Here is a 26,052-nt window from a genome sequence, read left to right as displayed (position 1 = left end):
GTGGTAGCTGCTTGCTGATTTATAAATAACTTGAGAGTCTCAGACTTCCCCTGAATTTAGTAGCCTAGAATGAATTTATGGCTGTGTTTTCATGCCTGTCTTGCTGGAAGACCCCCAGGTTAGTTCTGCCATTTGCATTGCCATCTCCAATGAAGATGCCCACCCAGGTTCCCTGCTGCTCTCAGAGGGCCTAGGGAACACATTGTTCCTCACATCTAGGGATTCAGTGCCAGAAGAGGCAAGGTCAGGCAGATGTCAACCATAAAACTCTCTTAAACACACACACACACACCAAAAAAGGACGGAAGCTGAAGCCTCAGCCTATTGGGTCAATTTCATGGCTAGAACAGGAATAGGTTCTCAATCATTGTGTACAGAGCTTCTGTCAAGGGCTCAGGGACCAGGGATGCTCTGAAAGAACAGAAGATGAAAAGAAAACAATGAAATAAACACATGGAGGAAGATGAGGAAGGCAAGCTTCCAATGTGCGTAACTGTAGACAGATGAAGAAAAAATAAAAAGAACTACCATCTGGGATCCCTCTTGAGACTCTTAATATTCTCGGGGGGAAATACGCAGAGTAAAATTAGAAGTGATGTATATTTAAGTTTTCATGTGACTCCAGAGAAAAAGCAACAAAGGAACAGGATCCTCAGTGCCTAACTTGATTCTGCTGAGGATGAAGGAACCAGGGCCCTGCCCTACCTGCGACCTGGCCTCGTCCATTTTTTGACAGTGAAATTTCTGCAGCTAAGACTCATAAGAGGATATTCCATTCATTCGTTCATTCAATCAACACTAATTTGTTTTTCTGCCTGCCTACGACGTGCCAATTTCTGATGACATAGATAAACAACTCTTGCAGCCCTCAGGATCCCAGTTTCTTTAGGGAAGCAGATATATATTCAGTTCATTATAATGCAGGGTGACAGAGATGTGATCACACGCATGAGTATAGAAATTAAGAGGGAGTAACAGACCCAGTGTGGGGGCTAAATTCAAGGTGGTTGAAGCTAATAAGTCCCTGAAAGCTGTGTGACCTTGGACCAGTTACTCAACCTCTCTGGTCTCCCTTTCCTCTTCTGTGTATCTGTATGGTTAATGGCGCTGGGAGGGTGAGAAAATCCATGGAAGCCACTGAGCCCACTCCCCAGTGCCCAGTCAACACTGAGTGCTAGGCATGATTAGAGGTAATGAGGGATTCATTAACAAGCTACTAAAAGTTTTATAATCATGGTTCTCTTTCCTCCTGAAAATTTTTCAAGGGAATTTTGAGGTGTTTGAAGAGTTGAAATATGGCTCCTCGGATCTTGGCTAAGACTCTGCTGCTCTGAATTAACTGGAGTAGACGGTAGACAGGACACGCTCTTTCCTGAGTTCCCAGACACTTGAGTTCCACAGTGAAATTTGGATTTATACATAATGTCTTTGCCTTCACGAGGTCCCTAGGCATCTGTCCTTTCCTCCGTCATTTATAGATGGCCTTACAGCCTTCAGATTTCTCATCATGAACCACTTTGTTCTCCTGAAATCCTCTCATCTCCCCACCTTTCAGGTTCTGATGGCAGATGGTACATCACTGAGTTCTACCAATTAGAAGGCCTGCTGGCCTCCCAGCACCTGTGTGCTTAAATATCTAGGTCCAGGCAGTGCAAAAGTAGATCAGACCCTGTCGCCACATTGCTTATAATCAGCATGTCTTCCTTCTCAGGGGACTCCAAACATTGGTACTCCTCTACCCAAAGCCCCCAGTGTCTTCCCACTCCACTCAAAATCAAACCAACATCCTCCTTATGACCACCATGATCCAGTTCCTCACAACCTCTCTGAATTCTTCTCCTACTGGTCTACTCGTTCTTTCCCCTCCAACTGTACTTCTTTCCTAGGTTTTCCTCAAACCCCCAGGCCTTTGCCCTTGCTATTCCTTCTGCCTGGAATGTTTTTCCCCCAAAAAGCCCACTTTCTAACTTCCTCTGAGTTGAGGATTGCCAGATAAAATACAAAATGCCCAGTTCAACTTAAATATCAAATAAATAATGAATAAGTTATTATATTTATTTATTACTTCAACAGATTATAGTTTATTATCTGAAATTCAAATGCAACTGGGCATCTTCTATTTTTATTTGCTAACTACGTAACCTTATTAGAGATCTTTACTTAGATATCAACTTTGGGTGATTGTATTAGTTTTCTATTGCTGTTAAAACAATTACCATGAATTTAGTGGCTTAAAAAACCACAAATTGGGCTTCCCTGGTGGCGCAGTGGTTGAGAGTCTGCCTGCCGATGCAGGGGACACGGGTTCGTGCCCCGGTCCGGGAGGATCCCACATGCCTCAGAGCGGCTGGGCCCATGAGCCATGGCCACTGAGCCTGCACGTCCGGAGCCAGTGATCCACAACAGGAGAGGCCACAGCAGTGAGGGGCCCGTGTACTGCAAAAAAAAAAGCCACAAATTTGTTGCCTTGTAGATCAGAAGCCTAACATGGATATCACTGTGCTCAAATCAAGGTGTTGGCAGAGCTGTGTGCCTTTCTAGAGGCTCTAGGGGAAAATCAGTTTCCTTGCCTTTTCCACCGTCTTAGAGGCTACCCACATTCCTTGGCTCAGGGCCCCCTCCCATCTTCAAAGCCCTCAATGTCAGGCCAAGTTCCTCTCATGCTGCCATCTTTCTGATTCTCCTTTCTGATTCCTTCTTCCATTTGTCAATACCCTTATAATTAAATTGGACCCATCTGGGTAACCCAGACTACTCTTTCCATCTCAAGATCAGCTGATGAGCAACTTTAATTCCCTTTGCCATGTAACCTGACATATTCACACATTGAAGGGATTAGGCCATGGACATCTCTGCAGAGCCATGATTCTTCCTAGCGCAGTGACTTTAGCCAACGTGTCCAAATTTTCCACCCTCCCAACTCCACCATTTCATGTCTCCTTTCCCTGCTTCCTTTTTTCTCTTTGGTACTCATCACTACCATACATCTTTTGCTTTTGAAGTGTATCTGTCTCCTTCACTAAAATGTAGTTCTATAAGAGGACTTTATTTCTTTTCTCTATTTCTGTTTACAGCATCCCCAGCACCTAGAGCAAACACGGGGCATATAGTATGTATTCAATAAATGTGTGTTGAGTGAGTGAATGAGTGAGTGAGGGGACCCCAGCCTCTTCCAACTCCATTTTCATAAGGCATTGCCATTGTCAGCATGAATCCCTCTTTCCACCCATCTCGCTTTATCCCTGGGAAGGGAAATGGCTGCCGATTCAAGGCTCCGCAGGCATAATGATGGAGGTGGCCAGGGAGCAGTCAGGCAGCTGAGCGCTCCATTATTGAGAAATCACTCCTTCCCTTTGTGTCAGAGTGGAGTGGCAGGGAGGGCTGTTGCCTGGCAGAAGCTCCCTGAAAGCAGACAGGCAGGCACTCCAAAGGCAGCTGGGCTCTGGGTGTCCAGGACCAAGAGAGAGAAGTCCATACCCGACACTGACCAGAGCCCAGAAATCCTCCCAGACAGCGGCCACGGGGATGCTGCTCTAAACTCCAGAACACAATGCTGTCTTTAGTAGCCTTGTGGGTATTTACACCAGAGCAGGAGAAAAACATAAGCACGCAGTTAATGTTCGGGAGGGATTATAACTGCATGAACAAGATAGCCATGTTCCTTGAAAACTGTCACTGACAGCTCCCAAGGACCAAATCCAAATTCCCTTACTCACAATATTGGGATTGTAAGGCCCCGTTCATAAACGCTAGTACTTAAACATTACCTCCTTGCAACTACACAGTTTCTCAGTTCCCCAGGAAAAATAACCAACATGTTACAAAAACTACCTATTTCCAACAAGGAACAGCGTGGAGCAGTGTAAATGCCCCCAGTGGTGCGGTCAGCACCGGTCGGCTTCGGGGACAGTCACCACTGCTTGGAGACAGAGCCGCCAGTGTTTGCCTTTAGGGGTATTTGGTGCTTTTGTTTTACCAACCACATCAAAATGTCGATGAGGCTTTCCTCACGCTCGGGAAACGTGGCTGAAAGAACAGCATGATATTTACCATATTGCAGTCCGGCGTTCAGCTTAGTGGCATTTGTGGAGGGCTCGTCATGCACAGCATGCTTTTGGCCACATCAGTTGCACCTCTCGGCTCCTGTGGGGCAGAACCTGAGGCCTTGATGAGTCTGACCACCGCCTGCCTCTCTGCTGTAGCTCACACAAGTCAACGCTAATCCCATCATGTTGCGGTTTCTCATTCTGTGTTCTCTCTTGCATTCACACGTGTATTCCCTCTACCCGCGATGTCCACCCTAACCTTCGTCCTGGCTGTCTTCTCTTTCACTTGGCTGATTTCTAAGTCATCTCTTTAGCTCTCAACTTAAATATCGGTTCCTCCTGGCAATGCTTCCTGACATCGCTTGCCCCTCTCCTTTACAATATCCAGCCCATTTGGAATTCTTGTTTATCATCTGTCTCCCATCTGGACAGTAAGCTTCAAGGGAGGGAGGTTGTGTCTGCCATTTCACCATTGCATCCCTGCTACCCAAGTTACTCTAATTACAAAGTGGATGAAGCAAGATCTGACCCGTTTTCTGATGTCTGATCGCCTATTTGTTTTTGTTTTCCATTCGATCATATTCATGGATTCAAGGGGTCATTCAACCCACAAACATTAGACTCATTGGTTGGTGCTTGGCAATATTTTTAAAAATAAAATAATAGGACACAGCCTAGGTCTCCAGTTCTTTACAGTGTCGTGAACTATGATCGTTCTCAGTGGCTTAAGGCAGACCTAAGGCAGTCAGGCTGCTTTAACAAAATACCGTAGACTATGTAGTTTAAAACACAGAAATCTACTTTCTTACAGTCCTAGAAGCTGGAAAGTCCAAGATCAAGGTCTGGCAGGGTTCCCTTTCTGGCGAGAGTGCTTTTCCTGGCTTGCAGATTACTGCCCTCTTGCTATATTCTCACATGGCCTTTCCTCAGTGTGTGCATGTGGAGAGAGAGAGAGAGATCTCTGAGGTCTCTTCTTCTTCTTACAAGGCCACCAATCTATCAGATTAGGACCCCACCCTTATGACCTCATTTAACCTTAATGACCTCCTAAAGCTCTATATCCAAGTATAGTCACATTGGGGGCTAGGGCTTCAATGTAGGAATTTGGTGGTGGGGTTGTCACTTTTCAGTTCATAGCATCTATAGTACCAGTTATTTAGTCAAAGGCTAATCAAAGGTTTTGCTGTAAAGATATTTTGCATTTGGTTTTTCCTTGGTTATCGTCTAGCCCTCAGCTGACTTTAAGTAAAATAGAGTACCGTTGGACTGAGCTTCATCCAATCAGTTGAAGGTCTTAATAACAAAACTGAGATTTCCTGGAGAAGAGGGAATTCTGTCTCAAAACTGATGCATTAACTCCTGCCTGAGATTCCAGCTATGGAAACTCTGGATTTCAGACTCGCTAACCACTGCAATCACATGAGCTGGTTCCTTAAGATACATACATACGTCCATCCTATTGGTTCTATTTGTCTGGAGAACCCCATCTAATACATTGGCAGGCAATAAAGAGGCACTTAGAGTCATTCTGAGCCACTGACCTTCATTTTCAGTGTCGGACTCATCTGAGGGCATAACAACTGCTCAACAAGATTTTTTTAAATTTACCTGAAATTTGCTCATAGCCCTCTAGGAACAGACAGAACTCCTTAGATATTTGTTAATGATTGTGGGATATTTCCAGGCAGATGTTTCCTTTTTCCTTTGGAAACTTTCCAGCTACTATGCCCTAGAATTTAGAGACACTGGTAGAACACATGAATAGGATACTTGTGGCAATGGCTCAGTGATAAAATCAAGTTATTTACAGGAAAGGCATGTTGACTGAACATTTTTTTCTTTATTTACCATTTTTATTATGCTTGACTTAATTTTATATGACAAATGCATAATTTTAATTTTTTCTACTATACTTTTCTACACTTTGATTTCCTTTTTCCAGCATCTAAGAGAAAAACAAATACTGTACACTAACACATATCTATGGAATCTAAAAAGAAAATGGTTCTGAAGAACGTAGGGGCAGGACAGGAATAAAGACGCAAACGTAGAGAGTCGATTGAGGACACGGGGAGGGGGAAGGGTAAGCTGGGATGAAGTGAGAGAGTGGCATGGACATATATACACTACCAAATGTAAAATAGATAGCTAGTAGGAAGCAGCCGCATAGCACAGGGAGATCATCTTGGTGCTTTGTGACCACCTAGAGGGGTGGGATAGGGAGGGTGGGAGGGAGACGCAAGAGGGAGCAGATATGAGGATATATGTATACGTATAGCTGATTCACTTTGTTACACAGCAGCAACTAACACAACAATGTAAATCAATTATACTCCAATAAAGACGTTAAAAAAAATTTTTGAGTAGAAAAAAAATGACTGAACATCTTAAACAACCATTGTATCATCAAAATCTAATGATTAAGCTGTGCATATATGTGCATTGGGCAGGGAACATCCATGAAATTTTAATAGGTATGTTCTGACAAATTTCCGAATGTCTTCCAGGAAGCACCTGCCCCCTCCCCAGACTGATTATCCCCCCATCATAATAAACATGTATAGAGCAATTTCCGTATGTTAGAACCTAGGTACGTACTTTAAGCGGATTTTCTTGTTTCTCCTAACAATGTAATTAGTTAGGTAGCATTGTTTTCCTGACTTTGCAGATGGAGAAACTCAAACACCAAGAGCTTAAGTAACTCACCCAAGGTCACTCATCTACTAAGTAGCTGCCATTCAAACCAGAGACTAGTTTGCATGCTTAACCCCTACACAAGATGCCTCCACACACCTTTTTAGATACAGTAAGTCCCCTACCTACGAGGTGTTACTGTCAGGCCACCTGATAGAAGCTGGCACCATAGTGGGCCTTGGTGACAGCTGTTGGAGAGGCCATCTGAACCACAGAAAGGACAAGAAGTACCCTTACTTATTTCTTTACCCATGTGGTACCATGAGTGGTGTCCCTCAAAAATCCATGTTTATCTGCAACCTGAGGATGTGAATTTATTTGGAAATCCAATGACTAATGTCCTTGTAAGAAGAGGAAAGGACGCAGAGACATGGGGGAAAAGACCATGCGAAGACGGAAGCAGAGGTTGGAGCCATGCAGCCACAAGCCAAGGAACACCAAGGAACTCCAGGGCCAACAGAGGTTGGGAGAGGCAAGGAAGTCTTCTTCCCTAGAGCCTTCAGAGGGAGCACAGCCCTGCCAGCACCTCGATTTCAGACTTCTAGGCTCCAGAACTGAGAAGAAATAAGTTTCTGTTGTTTTAAGCCACCCAGTTTGTGATACTTTGTTACGGCAACCCTAGCCAAATAACTCAACCCACTTTCCTCCAGTCTTTCCTGGTGCCTCCAACTGGCCAAAGCTCACCCAAGGCCAGTTGGCAAAAAAAGTTGGGAAATAGTGTGCAGGGGTCTCTCCCCTGCAGTACAGAGCTGAGAGGAGGGGGTGGGTCTAAGGGTAGGAAGGCAAATAACCAGAGCACTGTGGAAGGGGTGCCCGTACCAAATGACATGGCAGAGAGATTAAGTCCATGGGTCCGAAGGAAAGAGAATGAGCATTGGAAGCCTGGAACCATCTCTTCGTGGGCCTGACTGGTGCTGCCGAAAACAGCCATGAGCTTGGCTCTGTAGCTCAGGAAAATCGCCCAACGCTTCTCTCCTGAGGGTGGGTCAGAAAAGCAGCCAGCGGCCTCAGTGACCACGCATAGGCGTCCTTCCTTGCAGCCTCAGAATTGAGATCAAGGCATAGATATTGAAACGCGCATGCATGACTGCTTGCTGTGGAAGAGGATGGTCCCTCCAAGTCCTGAGTGGTTGTCACTATACCCCCTCCTCTCCTGGAGCCTGGAGAGAGCTGCCAATCTCCAGGGTTGTATGTGATAACTTCCCTGAGTAATCAATTTGCAAAACAATTGAGAAAAGGCAAAGTCTCCCCTGGTTGAATCTTCAGATAAAAAAGAGGATGTTTTGAATTGGACAATCAATCTACCTTTAATCCTATCAGGAAATAAACCCAAATCATAATCTGATGCTTTGGAATTGCACAGCTTCTCAGGGAAAGCATTTCCTTCCCTCTCCTGTTTTTCATCCTCGGAGGCAGAGTGGGTTTTACTCACGTGGATGCCTGTTATTCATTCTTATCTGTTTCTGGGGGAATTACCTGCTTGTTTTGTTTTGTTTTCCTTTTAGATTCCCTACGTTATATTTTTCTATTGTTTTAATATAAGATCTCTTTTTGTGATGTGTTTCTTAATTAGGAGAGACTCCTTCACCCTTAGATAAGAGCTTGTTTATAATCATGCCCATCCTCTGATACCTTTCTAATTCAGAGTTAGCCAGAAGGGTAGGTTACTGGGGGAAAAAGAAAAGAGAAAGGACTCTGGTTTATGGATTTGAACATTTTGTATTTATCCCTGAATTCTAAAAATGGATCATTACCAGAGACATTAGCTACTAAAATGCCTTGGACCATTGGCCTGATGACCATCCCTTAGAGCATTTAGACGCCCTAAGTCTCAAGGAGACCAAGTGATTAACTTCCCGGAGATTAGCTAACCAATCACATCACACATTGCTGTGTTGGCTCAGGGAAACTGCACCACTGGTGCAACCAGTATTTATCATTATACCAACTTCCATCTTTTGAGCACTGACCTTGGTCCAGGCATTGCATTAAGGATTCACAGATATTGTTTCAAACCTTCAGAGGTAAATATCAGTATCTCCATTTTACAGATGAGGAAACTGAGATTCAGAGAGACTGGAATTCGTTTTTTTTAAATAAATTTATTTATTTATTTATTTATATTTTTGGCTGCATTGGGTCTTGGTGCTGCACGTGGGCTTTCTCTAGGTGCGACGAGCAGGGGCTACTCTTCATTGCGGTGCACAGGCTTCTCACTGTGGTGGCTTCTCTTGTTGCAGAGCACGGGCTCTAGGCACATGGGATCAGTAGTTGTGGCTTGCGGGCTCCAGAGCACAGGCTCAGTAGTTGTGGCGCACAGGCTTAGTGGCTCTGTGGCATGTGGGATCTTCCTGGACCAGGGCTCGGACCTGTGTCCCCTGCATTGGCAGGCGGATTCTTAACCACTGTGCCACTAGGGAAGTCCCAAGGCTGAAATTCTTGGCCAAGAACGCACAGCTAGTAAATGGCAGACTAGCCATTGGGTTTGGATCCAGATGAATCTGGCTCCAAAGCCTGCACCCTTCTGTATCACCCGCCTCTCTGTGCATAGATACACCTCTCTGTGTATATTGTTCCTTGCACAATACCATGTGCAAGCAACAATATAAGAGACGGGGAGAGCCTTGGAACTTGTTATCTTAGCAGAGATTTAGGCCATTCATATTCAGAGAGTTAGGCAACAGAGCAGCAAGGCGTTAGGAGCACAGGGTTGAAGTCAGGCAAACTTGACTGGGAACCTCTTTTCTGCCCTTCAGATGGTTGTATAACCTTTACATTATAAGAATCACACTCTTTAATATCAGCTCTGTGTGACTTACTGGCTTTGAGTCTGAGATTTCTCACCTGTTAAAAGTGGACCAGGAGGTGGTGAGGGTTAATGATATATGTCAGTTGCATACTCCAGGGACAAACATAGTTTAGATACTCCACAGCGATTATTAAGTTATGACTCAACAAATATTTGAGTATGCCTAATACCGTGTTAAATAAGAGAGAGAGAAAAGTAAAATAAGGCTTGCTATAGATAAGGAGGTGAAACAAGTCCACAAGAAAGAAAAATTCCCAATGCAAATATTAACTCCGGGATGTACATAGGTTAGTAATAAGTGCTACAGAAGTAAGAGTCCTTTGTGGTTGGGGATGGTCAGAGACAGATGTGAGATCTGAGCTGGACCATGGAGGACCTTAATGGTCATACTATTATGACTCAAATATGGTTTGCAGACCAGCGCCAGACTGTGGATCACTTAGTGATCCACACCAAAATAAGGAGATTGCTTTGGAATGTAAAGCAACTACCTTGTTGAACACATTGTTTAGTTCATCTGAGTTATTTTTTGACACAAGACTTTCTTAATGAAAGAGGCAATGAACTGAATTATACTCTAACTCAAGCTCTTATCTGGTCAAGGACACATAACAAATAGTTTGCAGACGGCCTCCTTTGAGTAGCATTGGTTTAGGACAGAGGTCAGCAACCTTTCTGTGAATGGCCAGATAGTAATATTTTGGGAGTTTGTGGGTCATATAGACTGTGTCATACTTATTCAACTGTGGCATTGCAACACAATAGGAGCTCTGGACAATACATAAGCATGGCCGTGTTTAGCCCACTGGCTGTAGCTTGCCAATATCCGGCTAAGATGACTGAGAAAGAGGGAAGATGTTCAAGGCAAGAACATGAGCTGCCATGGACACAGTAACCCTGGACAGACCTATATGCAAAGAGTAGGTCAGTGGTTCAAGCTCAGAGTATGTCATCCATGATCTGGAAAAGACTGAATTAAATGTTGGAGGTCAGGACCCAGCTTTAGGAGTTAGCCAAATGCCAACGCCAAGGCATCAGCTTTTTAGGCCAAAGCCAACTCTGATAGGCATCACCCAGTCCTGGGTTCAGGCCAGGAGATGAGCGAAAAGAAAAGGTGTGGGTGTGCAGCTAAGGAGAATCAAATTTCTCCAGGAGAACTGTCAGATGAAAACAAAACAAAATAGCATACTGTCTGGATCTACCAGGTTCTTTGTTACTATGAACAAAGACAGAAGTCCTGGGACGGAGCTAAGATGTCCCTGCCCAGCCAAGACATGTGGTAATTGGGTATATACATGTGCACATGTACAAAGCATTCTCCACAGAGGAGGCAATCAGTTATTTATCAAATGGACAAATTCATCACCTCTAAGCCCAGAGGACAATGCCCAATTTGTCTGCTACTAGCAAATGACTCCTTGCTATAAATCTGGCCAAGATATCTGTTAAATCATTCATCCATCCATCCACCCATTCATTCACTCACTCAGCAAGTCACCATTGTGGTTATAGGTTTTGGTTTCATACCAAAGTGTCAGTGCTGGGCCAGAATCCCAGAAAATGAAGTCGGAAGCATAAGGAGAGCAAGCCTGGCCTAAAACTCTCACTAAATCTGCCCAAAGGCATCCTCAGAGCTTTGCCAGGATGGGCAATGGGCAGTGGTTTTCTTTGCGATTCTAAGTGGACCTGGCAGGAGCTTCCTATTCAAAAAGAGGTCTCAGGCCTTGCTGGCTCCTGCCACCTTGCACAGTGCCCTGGGATTCTTCCTGGTATCTTCAGGCAACCCAAATAAAGAGGTAAACTGAGGCAAGCTCAAATGACCAGAAGTTGAGTTTATTCAGGAATAGCGGAGGAACTGCAATTAAGGAAACATGCTGTGAGCCAGCCCCAGTGAGTCCCTTGAGGATTAGGGATGGGCTGTATTTATGGACAAGGAGTGCAAAGACAGGGAGGTCCAGCCAGAGTCCCAGCAGCAAGTTCATTGGCTTGAGGATGGGGACGGATTCATGGCAGCTGTTCACTGGTCCGGAAGTAAGTTTCCATCATCTCTAAATCAAGTACTTATGGGAAATCAGTCTCTCACTTCTTAAGTTCCCTTCCTCTGAGGGCAGGTTGGGAGTCTCTGTTTCCTATCCTCCGGTTCTATTTTAGATTGAAATCTTTTCACACCTCCAACACCCCCCGCAGGTGTAGACCAAATTCACTCATGATGCTGCAGTGTTGCAGATGTCACTGTCTGAGGCCTTTCTTTTCAGGCAAAGGGACTGGTCCACTGGGAACTTTGTAGCAGACACAACTTTACAGATAAAATCGTTCTTTAAAAATCAAAGGACGCTGTGCTATTATGCTCAGTTCCATTAATATGCCTTTGAGGTTGGAGTGAGGGGTGTGTGTGTGTGTATGTGTGTGTAGGGCAGGAGCAAAGGCATCTATATTGTAGCCTGGATCATATATATTACAAACAGGGGACTCTTTACCTGGAATCAATGGATGGTAGTGTAAGAGGGTTCATAAACCTCCAGATATTTTGTATAAAATTTGGAAGACAGCCTGCATAGCCTTCACCAGATTCTCAAGGGGGTCTGAGACCTCAGGGAGAGCAGGAATCCTGGCTCCAGAAGGATTTGGCTAGTGACTGAGGGAACCTACCCCCCGAACTTTCCTGGTCTCCTTTCATAAGGCCCCAGGCCTTTGCTGTTGCCAAGATGCACTGGCTTGCTACGGGAGAAGGCAGGCTCTTGTCTGAGTTAGTTCTGCCACCTACAGTACGCAGCCTGGCAAAGGCACCATCTCTGCGCCAGAGCTGGAGGCTCATTTGCATACATGAATAAGGGGCGGGATGTCTCTCCAGCCCAGTACCCCTCCACTGGAAGAAAAATGACTTTGGGGATTCCTGATTAGCATTCAGAGATGCAAATTCCTTTGGGGTGGGTTACAGCAACGGGAAGATATTTTTACATGAAAGGGGAAGGGATAAATCCTGAGGATTAGCACCTGTAAAAAGTGTTGCCCAAAACCCTGAGAGGAGAGGCACCTGGGGAAAAAAGAAAGAGAAAATGAGCTCGTGAGTTCTCACAATAAACGCAACTCTCCTACTTCCTAGTATGTGAAATGCTGATAATCCTTTCTAGGTCCAAATAGGCCTGACACTTAGGAGAAAACTCAATAAATGCTTGTTGATTTAAAGTAATAGAAATGTGGTTTGTTTTGCAATCTGTGCTGTGCTTGCTAATATGTAATCATAATATGTTTGTTGAACTTATGTGTCAAGACGTATTATCTCAAATTTCCCAAACAATATACAAGATGGGTATCGTTTTACAGGTGAAACTGAGACCCAGCATTACTACGTGGCTCATCCAAGGGTATGCATCTGGTGACAGACTCAAAATCTAGACCTAGATCTCTTGATTTCTAAGTCCATATTTGTTCCACTCCATCCATGTATTTTATAGCCACTGTAAGTCAATTGCTCAAGAATGGGAATGGACAAAAAGGAAATGGTTTTAAAACCTTTATAACATTTTTAGTTAAAAGAAAAAGTTTTCCCAGTCTTTAGAATTTCTCTGAAAGCTTTTCTTACTGCCCTAGCTTAATAATAGATGCAAACATCTTCTGACCCTGTCTGAAGCTAGCAGTGGTTCTTCTTTGGTGGATAATCCAGTCTTATCTCTATGTGTAGAGATGATTGTGGAATCCTTCACTCCATTTGGTATGAGTGACAGGGGAAGACTTGAGGTTGTCTGTAATTTGCACATACTTTGATTTCCAGTGTGGAGTTGTTAGTAGAGGGATACACACTTGCAGTCTTGGAATATGGACTTAATTGCATAGTAACCCTCCCTCTTTCACAGGGTTTTCCTTATTAACATTTTACGTTTCAAAAAGGACTCCAAAGTAAACAAGAAGATAGACAAGATTGAAGATGCATCATAACTAACCCAGATCTCATTACTTTACAGCCTGATACACTAGGGTCCAGTAGCTTTGTCTCTCTGGCTCACATTGCACCTGTGTTGTTCAGGCTTTGAAATCTTAGTCTCTTCTTCCAAAGAAACTGCAGATGGAAGGAGATTACAGTTGGCCCTTAAATGGGGTTTGTGGTTCTGGCAAAGTTTAGATCATCGATAGGTAAAAAGGGCTGAGAAATTTTTCTAGATGAAGGCAGTTTTGATTATCATGCCTAGGCTTGAGAAGAGAGGAAGGGCGTGGAAAAGTGAGGTGGGAGGGTAAGAAGAGAGGGGAATTTGAGCTGGAAACCCCTGGGGATTTGTGCATGTCTTGCTTCTATATTTGTCTCTTCTAAAGCCCAGCATATGCAGGGCAGTGGATCTCAATTTTGGGTAATATTTATCAGAATTAGATGGGAGAATGCTTTTTTGAAATACAGATTCAGGACCCCACCTCCAGACTCAGTGAAACAGAAAGGGCAGAGTCTGGAAGTCTGCATTTTTAATAATCAACTCTTCTGATTCTGACGGAAGTGTTCCTTAGACTTTGAGGAACATTGGCATAGAAAGGTCCTCCAGTCTTTCTAAGAATCACTCCTTAAATGCATCCATTCATTTGAGCCAAATCTAGGAACACAGAGATAAAAGGCATAGTCTCAGCATTCAAAGAGTTCAAAGTTGAGTGGAAAAGAGACTTGGAAGCCGATGGTTACAAAAAGTAAATGGTAAGTTTGTAGAGCAGAAAGGGCTTGTGTGCTCTGGGAGAGCTGTAGAGTCATCCAACTCAGCCCGCACAGGGAGAGGTGCAGAGCCAGGGGGGAAAGGCCTAACAGAGGAAGGAACTTTGCCTTCAAGGCTGAGTGGGCATTAGCCAGGAAGAGGGAGAGCAAAGAATTCCAGGTAGAGAGAACCTGTGGACTCTAGGGAAATACTCAGGTGAGAAATGGCAGAAGGGAAGGGAGTAGTAAAAACGATGGCCCCATGAACATGGGGATTGCACATCTGCCTTTCATAATAAAATGACGTTTTTCCACATGGGAAGGTGCATTGCCAATGTTAGTATAGCTGTAACTGAAACAGCAATGGATGCATTGTTCCTAGTCTTGGTCTTTGCCCTTTCGATGCAGCAGCATTCTGAAAAGCTTCCAAATAAGAAAGAATTCAGAAAAGTCCAAGGCAATCCTAACTGAATTTACCTTCTTATTTCATTCATTAATCTTTGTCATCAGAAGTCTTGAACCAAAGTAAAGCTGAAAGATCTAACTAAGGGAGAGAAGAAGGGCAACCGTGTGCAGAACCACAGAAAAAGCTCCCACACTGAATGAAAGTCAGCATATGTTACTGACATTCTCATCTTGTGTAGAATACAAATGAGTATATGAATAAAAATAAAATAGTGTTCATCATGGCCCTGTATAAGAATTAGGATCAAAAACATACCTGTAGTTGCCACTTTCTTCTCCAAAGTTTAAAGGATGGCTTTCACTGCCACATAATCTACATAAACTAGCATTGTAACTCACAGTGTGTGGTTATACAAACAGGAACTACAGCAGAGACCAGAGTGGAAATCAGAGCATGCTGCGCTCCATGGAGGAGAGCTTTTTTCTTTAACCAGAGAGAATCATTTCAATTCAGAATAGAACCACATATATCCACCCAACAGTCAGTACAGAATGTGTGGGGATGTGTGTGTGTGTGTGTATGTTTGTGTGTATAAACCACACTCAGCTATAATATGATATTATAAATGATGGTAAATTAAGTGGGCCTTATCAAGTGTTGGTAATATTTCTTTTCCTCCAAACTTATACAGAGAAAATCAAAACCCGGGGTTGGGGGTGAAGTACCTTTAAACTTTCTTTTGGATTCCAGCTGTTAAAATTATCTATTGCAAATAATGCTATCAAGTAGTAAAACACCGATGTCTTTGAACTCCTTGCAGTTGTGTGTAATACTGGAGCCAATGCAGGAACTGATGTCCAGACATAAAACTTACAACCTCAGTCCACGAGACTGCCTGAAGACCTGCTTGTTTCAGAAGTGGCAGCGGATGGTGGCGCCGCCAGGTACGGCTTCGTTCTTCACTCTCCATCTACATGCTTTTTCTGAGGCTTGGGGATGAAGGCGTGTGAAAAGGAAGTGATCATAAATGTATCAGCGAAGTAGTTTATAAGGGATATCCTGACCGTGATATTGGACCCAAAGACACTGACTTTGTGAAGGGCAAACATCCTTCTTAGATGTAGTGACCATCCTCTACAGTCTCCTCACTTGCTGGATTAGGACCTGAAACTCACAGGAGGAAATTGATTTATTTAACGTTACCAAGAAAATACTGACAAAGCCGAAATCGGAACCCAGGTTTCCTGTTTTCCAGTCCAGTGGTTGTTCCACTGGACCAGACTGGTAGCTGCTCATGGCTTACTGTGATTTTGTTTGTTCTTTGAAGAATGGTAGAAATTGTGAAAAGAAAGGGAAGGAGGGAGGAAGAAGAAAGGAAGAATAGGAGGGAATAGAGGAGAGAAGGAAAGAAGGAAAGGAGGAAGGGAGGAAGGAAATAAATAAATATTTTTGCTCTATTTTTTTAAGCTATATAATATCAAAGGGTTCTCTGATCATGAAAAGAATACATAAAAGACTCCATTTCTCTCACTTCCCTAGAATGTAGTTTAGATACTATAGTCTCCTGCTGGGGTTCTGAAATTACTGCTTCCAGTCATCATTAATTGTCCTTCTATCTAGTACATTTTCACTCCCAGGCATGTGTCGAGCCTCACTGATCATAAAAGCACAACATATCCATTCACTAAAAATTATTTTTATAAAGACTAACTATTAACACGAGGCACATAGCCTTCTGAATCACAAAATATAATGGTCACCTTCCGCTGGTAATTGGCCAGGGGTTTTATGTAAAGTGAATATAGCAGATGTAACCAAGTACATACTTAGAAGGCTGAGAAAAATGAGCATTATTTTACGTAGAATAGTTGCATCCCCATCTTACAGGAATTGTAGACATTTAGAACATTATTTTTCAAATGTGTTAAACGTGCGTAAATTGGCCTTACTTTCTTTCAGTACCAATAAGGCTTCAAAGGAAAAAGTTTCACTCACTAAATGCTTTGAACACCTATTTCACAACATGTGCACATATAATTCATATATTATTCATTAATTCAGTCATTAACTCAACAAGTATTTATTGAGCCCCTACTAGGTGCCAGGCACTGCTCTGGCCACTGTGGGTATAACACTACATGAAAATAGTCACAAATCACAGCCCTCTCAGACCTTCCATTCTCTTACTGAATCCTCACAACAACCTTATGAGGTATTTCTTGCTATTCCCATTCGATATAATAGGCCTGAGATTTAAAGAAGTAACTTGCCAAAGTTAGCTGAAGCTAGTCAGCGGAGGCCCCTATGTCACAGTAAGTTTTTATGTCTTCAATTCGTGACTCTATTACCACAGCTACCTACTGCCAGTGGGAGTGATCCAGAGCATACCATTTAGGTGTATTTCCCCAAAATTCCATGAAAAAGTACGAATTTTTTTTAAAAGCAGCCGATTTCAATTCTAGTCAAAGGAAGAAGATGCCTGTCAGGGAAAGCTGGGTGTTTGCTTTACGTTAGAATGTACCTCTCAACTCTCCTCCAGCCCCATGAGCTGGAACAATTCTGTTTCCTGTTTCCATAACCTTCAGAATAAGCACCCATAACTCTCTATGGATAGGGATGTTAGGCCCTTTGATGAAACTCTTTAAACATTAGAGATAAAATATTTATGAAAGAAAATATGTTATATAAATAGAAACATAATCTCCTACTTCATCAAAAGTCAGAGATAACATGATGGACTAAGTGGTCTTTGAAATGACCTTCAAGGAGATCTTCCCCATTGTCCATCAGAAGCAGTATAGATGCCTCAAGAAAATGCTCCAGGGTTACCTCACTGAGTTCCAGTATGGTCCTGGCTTACCTTCTCTCCATCAGAGTTGGATCTAGAATAGGGGTAGCAAAAAGGATGCTCTTACATGGCATTTCCAATTCATTTAGTAACTGCCTGGAACAGGTTTCTGAAGATTTTTCATTCTCAAAGCAAAGATTATAATAGTACCTAGTTAATAGAGTTGCTGTGAATGTAAAATAATGACATAGAAAACATTAAAAATATGAAAATATTGAGTCATGCTCATAATACATAATAAATAAATAATATTCTTTTGACTACACATTTCCATGAGTCCCTATACTTCTATTAAGATGTTGCCTCATCCTTCAGGTCCAAAATATTTTTTTTCTATTTCTAAACAGACCTTTCTGGAAAAGGTCTAGCTTCTCTTCATTCATATGTTGGCTGTAGCATACTAAGACATTTTTTTCCCCAGGAATTTTGAAATTAGTTGCATCTTTTAGACACCAGGATCCAAAGCATGGGTATTTCTACTGAGCTTGGGAATCCCTAAGTTCCACATCAATGGCTGATGGGATGGACACTTCCTCTTCTTTGTATCGGGTTGGCCCAAAAGTTCGTTCAGGTTTTTCCGTAAGATGTTACAGGAAAAACCCACACAAATTTTTTGGCCAATTTTTCAACATTTCAGCGTATGATAGAGCTGGGCTGCAATATGAGACTTCGCCAGTAGGTGCTGCTGTAACTCAGCGGTTCACTTAATTGAGCTCGGCTCATACTTCTCTCAACCCCTGGAGGTTCCCTAGGAGTCCCAGAGCCCTCCTTTTGTTATAAAAAGAGGGTAGACCGCAAAAAATTTTTTTGCCCCAAATTCATAATGTTAATAATATTTTAAGTTCAAACTATAGTAGTGGTGTAACTCACCCTAAGACATATTAAGAGCTTCTAGACACACAGTAGATGACATCAGGAAGAACAATTAAATACAAATCACTTTATCAAGATACTAAAGAAAAGAGTTTCAGTCATTTCAGTCATAGCATTTCAGTGCTACAAATAAATCACTTTATCAAGATACTAAAGAAAAGAGTTTCAGTCATTTCAGTCATAGCATTTCAGTGCTACAAATAAATCAGCAGCTTTCTTTTTTAGGTTTCATCAAGTTAAAAGAAGTGGAAAAAATATCAACAGTCCTACTCTTTTGAACTTACAAAAAATGGCTTCCCTGGAGGGCCCGTATTCTGGTGGTCACCCTGGCACTGACCCTCCTTCCATGTTTCATGTTGCAGCAGAGCCCACAAGGCAACCGACAACGAAACGGAGAAAAAGAAAAAATTCCACCAGCAGCACCTCCAACAGCGGCGCTGGGAACACCGCCAACAGCACGGGCAGCAAGAAGAAGGCGCCAGCCGCCAACCTGAGTCTGTCCAGTCAGGTACCTGTAAGTCTCGCTTTCCTTTTAGGCTGAAATCCTGCCTTTGCCTGTCGTCTCCCCGAGTCCAGGGGCCCTACGGCAAAGTCTCTGAGCTGCAATGACCTTCTGGGCCGGGTGGGGGGCGGGGGAGGGGAAGGCAGGGACACGGGGTGGGAGAAGGGGAGGAGCTCTGTCCTGGAAACCTTCCACGACAAACTGGGACTTAGAAAGGAATATGGAGAGTCTGTGCTGCAGTGGGACCGGAATGAAAAAGCCTTCAGAGTCGTAGACAGGAGATATGTCACTTAAGGTTTAATTAAAATATCACTTAGCAGGGTGCTGGTGGCATATAAGGGACTCTCAGCTCCATCACCGGGACCCTGTGCTCCCCTGGAAACTAGCTCCTGGCACTAAGGCTCCAGATTGTCCTTCGACTGCCCCCCGACCCCCCCCCCCCAGACATGGGCATCCCCTCTTATTTTCAGACTCAGGTAATTAACTCAAGGCCACTACAAATGCAGCTCAGTGGATTTCGCTTTTCCATATCATTAGCTTAGGGGGAGGCTCAGCCCCTGGTTTGGTCTCAACTCTCTCGACCTCTTGACCCCTTTCTTTCATTTCTGGGTCTTGACAAAGGAAATGGGCCACTCAGGAGGGGGCTTCTTTGAACTCCAAAACTGACAGCTGAGGGCGTCCCCACAGAGGGTAAACTGGGCGGGAACTTTCTTCACCTCCCATGTTTTCTTCCTCGATTTGCTCCCTTCTGCCTGATTCCTTCCTGACTCTGACTTCCTCATCCCAGTACTAGACCACTTACCACTTTTAAATTCTCACGTGTCTTTAAGCATTTCTTGCCCCTTCTCCTCACCACGATGACTTGTGGGGTTTCCTTCTCCGCTGCCCTTGTCACATCACCCTCACCAGGCTTTTGGCTATCCTTCAAATCCTGGGATTTTCGTGGTGCTTCATAGGTACCCTCTAGATACTATGTCTTCAAAAATGCGCCCTTTCTTGTAACTTCTCTCAAGCGATGCAATTTTACCTTTTCCCTCTTTCTCACTCTGTTCCCTCTCTTGGTCTGTGGGCCTCACCCTCTGCTTCTGATCCTGCACCATCTCTCTCCACGTGAGAGCGGACCTTCATTTCCAGGGGATTCTCCACTTACTTCTAATTGTGTCTTTCAAATCTGTCCCCCACCCACTCTCTCCCATTTTCCATTGGTCAGTTCTCTGGCTAAAACCAACCCCATCAGTACCTGAGAATTACCTGGCCTCTCCTCCTGTCCTCCACAGACAGAGGACACGGTTGTCATCCCTGTTGCCTTAGAAAGAAAAGGTCATGAGAAAGTGGCCAGCCTGTGGGATAGGTCCCATTTTCATTTTAAGACTGCTAGGGATTGTAGTTCTTAAAAAATACCAGAGTTACCTCTGTTTTTTGAACTGAGTTTTCACCCCAGAAGAGTCAGGAAAAAAAAAAAAATCAAAGGAGAAAAACAGAGTCTTTTTATTAAGGTGCCAGTAAGTTATACCCACTCCTGGTTAAATGGGAAAATGCATAGAAAAAAATGGCCAGGCGTAAATAAATCAACCCCAAAAGTGCACACAAGCAGCCCATTTATTCGTCTAATTCTGGAGTTTTAGAAACTAACGTTTGTTAGTTTCCACGAACAAATGAAAGTACATTCCAGAGATTTCTGGAAATTTGACATAGCTACTTAAAGGCTGCAAGAATTCAGATTGGTTCAACAAGTGTTTTCTGAGCTCCTACTATGTGCCCCACACTATACCAGGTGTTGGGAATAGCAAGATTTAAAAAAAACAAATCCAAAAAAAGACCCACCCAAGCTCTGTCATTGAAGAGCTCACTGTCTAATAAAGTGATAAAGAGGTTTCCTCTCTCCTGCCAGCTCAGACTCCTGGTTTCAGCTCACAGGGTACAATATTGAGAAAGATTCTGAGGCCTGGACTGGGTCTGGTGGGCCATCCATTAGTGATGTCTGCCATGGGTATAGAATAGCAGCATACACATCCATGTATTTTGACATACCTGGCCTAGTCGGAATCATTTCCATTTTTTTTAAAGAGCACCTAACTTTTTCTATTCCATTATGCTCTTGTCCTCCCAACCTGCAATTGCATTTTGGTGGAAGATACCTGTGTCAAGAGGGTTTTTAATCAGTCGAGACCCTTTGGACAAGAACAAGGCGCCGTTAGAAAGTGCAAGTAGAATTTCAGCACTATCCCCGCCATGCAAACAAGGATGTTTTCATTAAGTAAAACTTAGAGATGGCTGAGAGAAACAGGGAAGTCATCCGGGTTAAGAAAATGTGTAAATTTCTGTATGTCCTCCAGCTGAATGGACGTCAAATGTATAAGCACTGGATGACTTGTAGAGACCACATTATTTAACCCTGTCTCCTGAATGACCAGCACCCCTTTCCTGTTTAAATAGAAATGCAACCTGCAGGCCTTAGCTGCCTTGTCCGAAGGCATGTACAGATCGGGTGTGCTACCACGACCACGACTGTGGTCCGCACAGCTGCCACGGCAGCAACGTGTGTGTCTGGCGAGGGTTAGGGTTTAATCCTTGGATTCTGCTTCTCACTCCATGAGCAGGGGCTAGGAGCGATCCCGAACTGCAGCCTCAACCCTGGGAGGGATGGAGACCTGTGTCATTCAACAGCAGTGACCCCTTCTGGCCAATTTAAGGAGAAGCATTGAGGGGCCCTGAAAGGAGTCACTTCCAGTCCTCCTCAGAGGTTGGTGGTCCTTGCACGGGGGATTAGTGAGAAGATGTGACACGGGCAAGAGCTGGTGGCACCTCCAGGCCCCTGGCGAGGAGCGGAGGTCTGCTTCCTGGGGAGTCGAGACCATATGGGTTACTCTCAGATGGACCAATATCGCCTCCTGTGGGACACACGAGACAGCAGGGACGGGAAGGAAATGCATCTCTCACTACCAATGTTGAATGTTGGGGGGGGACTTTTAAAGATGTGGGGCGTGTGGGGAAAACGGTGGCAACATCCCCTAGTCAGAGGGAGCCCAGAATGTATGTTATGTCTCCACTCATTTTGTGTGAGGATAACAAAACAAGCCCTGCTGAGCCGAGAACCCCTATCCTCGCCCAGAGATTTAGAAGAGCCAGGTAGAGCGGTGTTCGTAACTATGTAAGTGGCCTCAGGTATCTACGTGCATAGGAAGTCCTTAGCACACATCTCTTTTGTAACTTGCCATCTATTAATCACTCACGCATGCACACATGCGTGCACACACACACACGCACACGCATGATTATGCATCTGGCTAAGGATACGTTTTATAATCAGTAAGGCAAATGTGGCATCTCTCTGAAATTTAGGATACTCCAAAATATCCATGCCTGGGCACCTTTTCCAGCCGTTCCTGGAACAAAGATATACCAAACATATTACGAGTCCGTATAAGCCCCATTTGAAGTGATGTAAATCACTATTTTCATAGTACTTTTCTGGAATGACTGTTATTTTCTGATACAATGAAGGCATCTGACGTGTCGAGAACGTCTCTGCTAATATCGCGCTTAAATTGGCTTCTTCTGTTTCCAAATTATGCTTAACCTCCCATTCTCCCAGCCTCTCTCGATGACCTTGGACTCACAGTACTAATGCAGACCCACGTGTCGCTTCTAACATTCTTCTCCTGCCCCGTGACACGTCATGCATGTGTTTCCCCAGCCCTGCAAAATGTGCTGCACACAGGTCATTTGGTGGAATTAACCCTCATGTCGTCCTCCACCCCATCTTAACCTGGTCTTCCTGCCTGCCTTTGTTCCTGATCGTAAAGCGCGGTCTCCTAATTGCCCACAACGAAGTAACACTTTTTTATCCCCAGCACCCCAATGGGTCAGGTGGAGGCCACATTCCATTTAAAATCCTGTCAGCATTCTTGCCACTCGGAGTCTGTGTCTATTTTGTATCTCACTTTAAGAGTCCTCACGAGTCTCTTACATGTCAGTGTCATGTCTGGCTCTTCGTGGCATCATAAGTACATTCTTGGAAACACACAACTGAATATCCTGCCAGTACCTCGATTGCTGAGTCTTCCCAGGTCATAGTTTAGGCATTTGCTTCATCTGGGGCATTTCTCTTTAACATCACTGTTATCAATTCACAAGAGTGATTAGTCTGAAAACACAGTGTGAAACCTATTGATTATCTCCCCTCTAATTCGAGGAGAATCGATCAATCAAACAAACAAGGTTTTCCATTCCAAAACAAATCAGGTGGTCACTAAGGGATTTGTTCAACTGGCACCTTCAAAATTCTAGAAGGACCCTGGCGGGGCCGCTGGACCCTCTCCTGACCACAGGCAGTATTCCACTAATATACTGCTCCAGGAAAGCCTCTCCTGCCCCAGTGAAAAGAATGTCTACCCAGCTGTCAAGGCAAATTAGCCTCCCTATCAGAAAATGCATACTTACGTCCCCAAAAGCATATGGCCAGCCCTGATTTTCCAGCCTCAGTGGAGGCTGACGGCAGTCGGGCACTCTTAAGTAGAATATTGCTCAGAGCCCGCCCAGCAGGACCCACCTGACAGGTGTCCTGTCCCATGCCCATGTCACCCATCAACCCCATAGGGTCCCCTTGGGACAGAGAGGCCAGAGCTGTGCCCTGTGTATGCGTCCTTCTCCCCTGTCCCCGTGCTTCTGCAGCGGTGGCCTCCGCAGAGCTCCCAGCTACAGTAGGTGGCTTCCTTGTTTGCATGGAAGGACAATTTGTACTTAAAGGAGTGATTAGATAGATTCTTCTTGCATGCTTCCATTTCTGATGACTACTGGCTTCATCATTGTAATTACAATTAGTGCTCTTCAACTTCCTTTTACGGCGCCAGCTGGACAGACTGGCTCACTTTACTGCCCAGATTGGTGGTGGGGTTGCCTGTGTGGGGATAGGTGACAGGCACCATGGAATAACAGATGGTAAATTCAGGGCTTGTTGGCAATCAGCAGGTTTTTGCTAATGACTTAATTAGCTATGCAAATTGTCAAATCAGTGTGAACATTGTTTTTATCGAAAACTTTACCTAAATTAATTACCATAATTAAGTAGCAGAATGTCAAGGATATCGGCTGCATAAAAGGGCCTGGCTGAGTAGAGAAAAGAGAGATCTGTCTTCAATTAAAATGTATACCGTCCTTGGGACAGAGAAAATGCCATTTGGAATGAGTTGCATGACTGTTGCAGAACTGCATCCTCCCCGTGTTGGCTGCTAGTTTCCAAAGCCATCCAGAGGCCCTAAATAAAAGTGGTGGATTTTTGGAGGTCTTGCAAAGCACCCAGCAGAAGGTTCCACAGCCCTCTTAAGAGTCCCCAGTGTCGGCAAGTTGAAAAGCGTGGATTTTTTTAATTTTGAAAAATCCATTTTTTTATTTCTGCAGATTGCTAGCATTGCTCGTTCTCCGGTGTCAGGCTGCGCACTAAGGACATAAACTCGCGTGGTTGTTACACATCAGGAGGCGATGTTTATTTCCTGTAGAAAAATCCAATATGCGTCTTGGCCCCCCGACATTGAGACTTGACCCCGGTGTACAGGACACGAGTGTGTCTGTCCTAGATCCCCCAGCGCCTCCCACTAGTGTTTTAAGCTGAGCTTCTCTCTCCCAAGGTTTCCCTGTAATAATGTCAGCTGCTGTTCACAGGATGTGATGGTGGTAGGAGAGCCAACTCTGATGGGAGGTGAGTTTGGGGACGAGGACGAAAGGCTAATCACTAGATTAGAAAACACGCAGTATGATGCGGCCAACGGCATGGACGACGAGGAAGACTTCACCAGTTCACCCGCCCTGGGGAACAGCAGCCCATGGAACAGTAAACCTCCCGCCACTCAAGAGACCAAATCAGAAAACCCCCCACCCCAAGCTTCCCAGTAAGATTGACCAGCTCCAGAATCCACTGTCAGTAGCCACCATGGGTTATACTCACTATTTCAGATCCTTACTCACAGGAGAGGAAGGAGGAGACATTAAAACTTTTCCAAGCAAACACCGATTCCTAAACCACAGTGATCTGAGTTTCTCTCTTTCTTTTTTTTAATTGAGAGGATCATTCCCAGTAAACTTCCATGACCCCTCCCTGGAGGCCTTCACAGGTAACACAGATACTGGCACTGATCGTAATTAAAGTAAGAGCAAACGCTAGCGCTTCTCCTGGCTCGGTTTTAACCACGTTTGTTAATTTCATTTCCCCCCCCCCGCCCCGCCCCCCGCCCCACCCAACCATCCAACGAAGGCCATATTGTCAATAAACCCTCAGTGCTCAGGATCTCATTCTATGCCGAACCCAACTACAGATAGACTTTTTAATATTGTAAAATATTTTCTGCTTTTTGACTTGCATCTGAGAGTTTCTTGTTTCAGTAAAAAAAGAAAAGAAAAAAAATCCACTTTTGGAAAGTAATTTAAATGTACCTTTATTTTTTTTTTCCCCTTCACCTTTTCTTTCATTGGGTAACAACTAAGAGGGCCCAGCAGGGTAATTTATGGCCGAGCTAATGTCAATTTGTCCTCAAGCCTGAGTTGGTTCAATCGAGCCCGAGTGCTGAAACAAGGAACGTCTTTTTGTCATCAAAGACACCAAGGCAGATTTCTATGTAAAGAAAGGCACTTGGCCCCCGAGAATGTATGAGTTTGTAAAATTTCTGTTGATCCAAATATTTTCAAGCCATGTAATCCATTAATTTTGTGGGCAGTTTAATAAATCTGAAACTCTTTTGTGTTTTTTTTGTTGTTGTATCTGAGTTGACTGTTGTTTCTTTTCATAGTATATTTCCTGTATAATATTTTGTAAAGCCCTAACCTAGTTCTTTTATGGGGACTTTTCTTTGGGAGCAATTCCAGTGTATTTATGTGAAACTTTATAAAAGAACTAATTTTTCCATTTGCATATTAATATGTTCCTCTATACATGTAAAGACACAGTGGCTCCGTGTGTTATAAAACAGCTGTATTTTATGTATGCTTTACTGATAAGTGTGCCAATAATAAACTGTTAACGACCAAAGCAAGTGAGTCTGGGTGTTTGTGAGCCCGGCAGAGGAATCTGCCCACAATGATGAGAAGTGTTGAGCTTGGATTTACGGCCCAAGCTCCAGACGGAATGGAATTGTGAAAACTGCACCATCTTTCTAAGGTATGGTTTCTTTTCCCGCTCGCTGCAGTTTACTTGGGCAGACACAGGGGTGCCT

General features: G+C 43.9%; 1 protein-coding gene across 3 annotated transcripts in view; it reads left to right on the top strand.

The window, feature by feature from the left end:
• LDB2 (LIM domain binding 2) overlaps positions 1–25,816 on the top strand; it is a gene marked incomplete at its 3' end in the record, with an annotated part of 380,937 nt that extends 355,121 nt beyond the window's left edge. Inside the window, exons 6-8 of one of the 3 annotated variants that reach the window (XM_082838738.1) lie at positions 15,445–15,568; positions 18,711–18,859; positions 24,509–25,816. In XM_082838738.1, coding sequence (XP_082694864.1) covers positions 15,445–15,568; positions 18,711–18,859; positions 24,509–24,739 — 504 coding nt within the window. Of the gene's footprint in view, positions 1–15,444; positions 15,569–18,707; positions 18,860–21,447; positions 21,553–24,508 lie in introns of those variants that run through there. The other 2 variants (XM_082838737.1, XM_082838739.1) reach the window with 2 other exon arrangements.
• Between the last annotated feature and the right edge of the window lie 236 nt (positions 25,817–26,052).

This window comes from Leucopleurus acutus (assembly GCF_964270905.1).
Source record: "Leucopleurus acutus genome assembly, chromosome: 4".
Classification (NCBI taxonomy): domain Eukaryota; kingdom Metazoa; phylum Chordata; class Mammalia; order Artiodactyla; family Delphinidae; genus Leucopleurus; species Leucopleurus acutus.
Note: the sequence above shows the minus strand (reverse complement) of the source record. Positions and strands in the feature narration are given on the sequence as shown.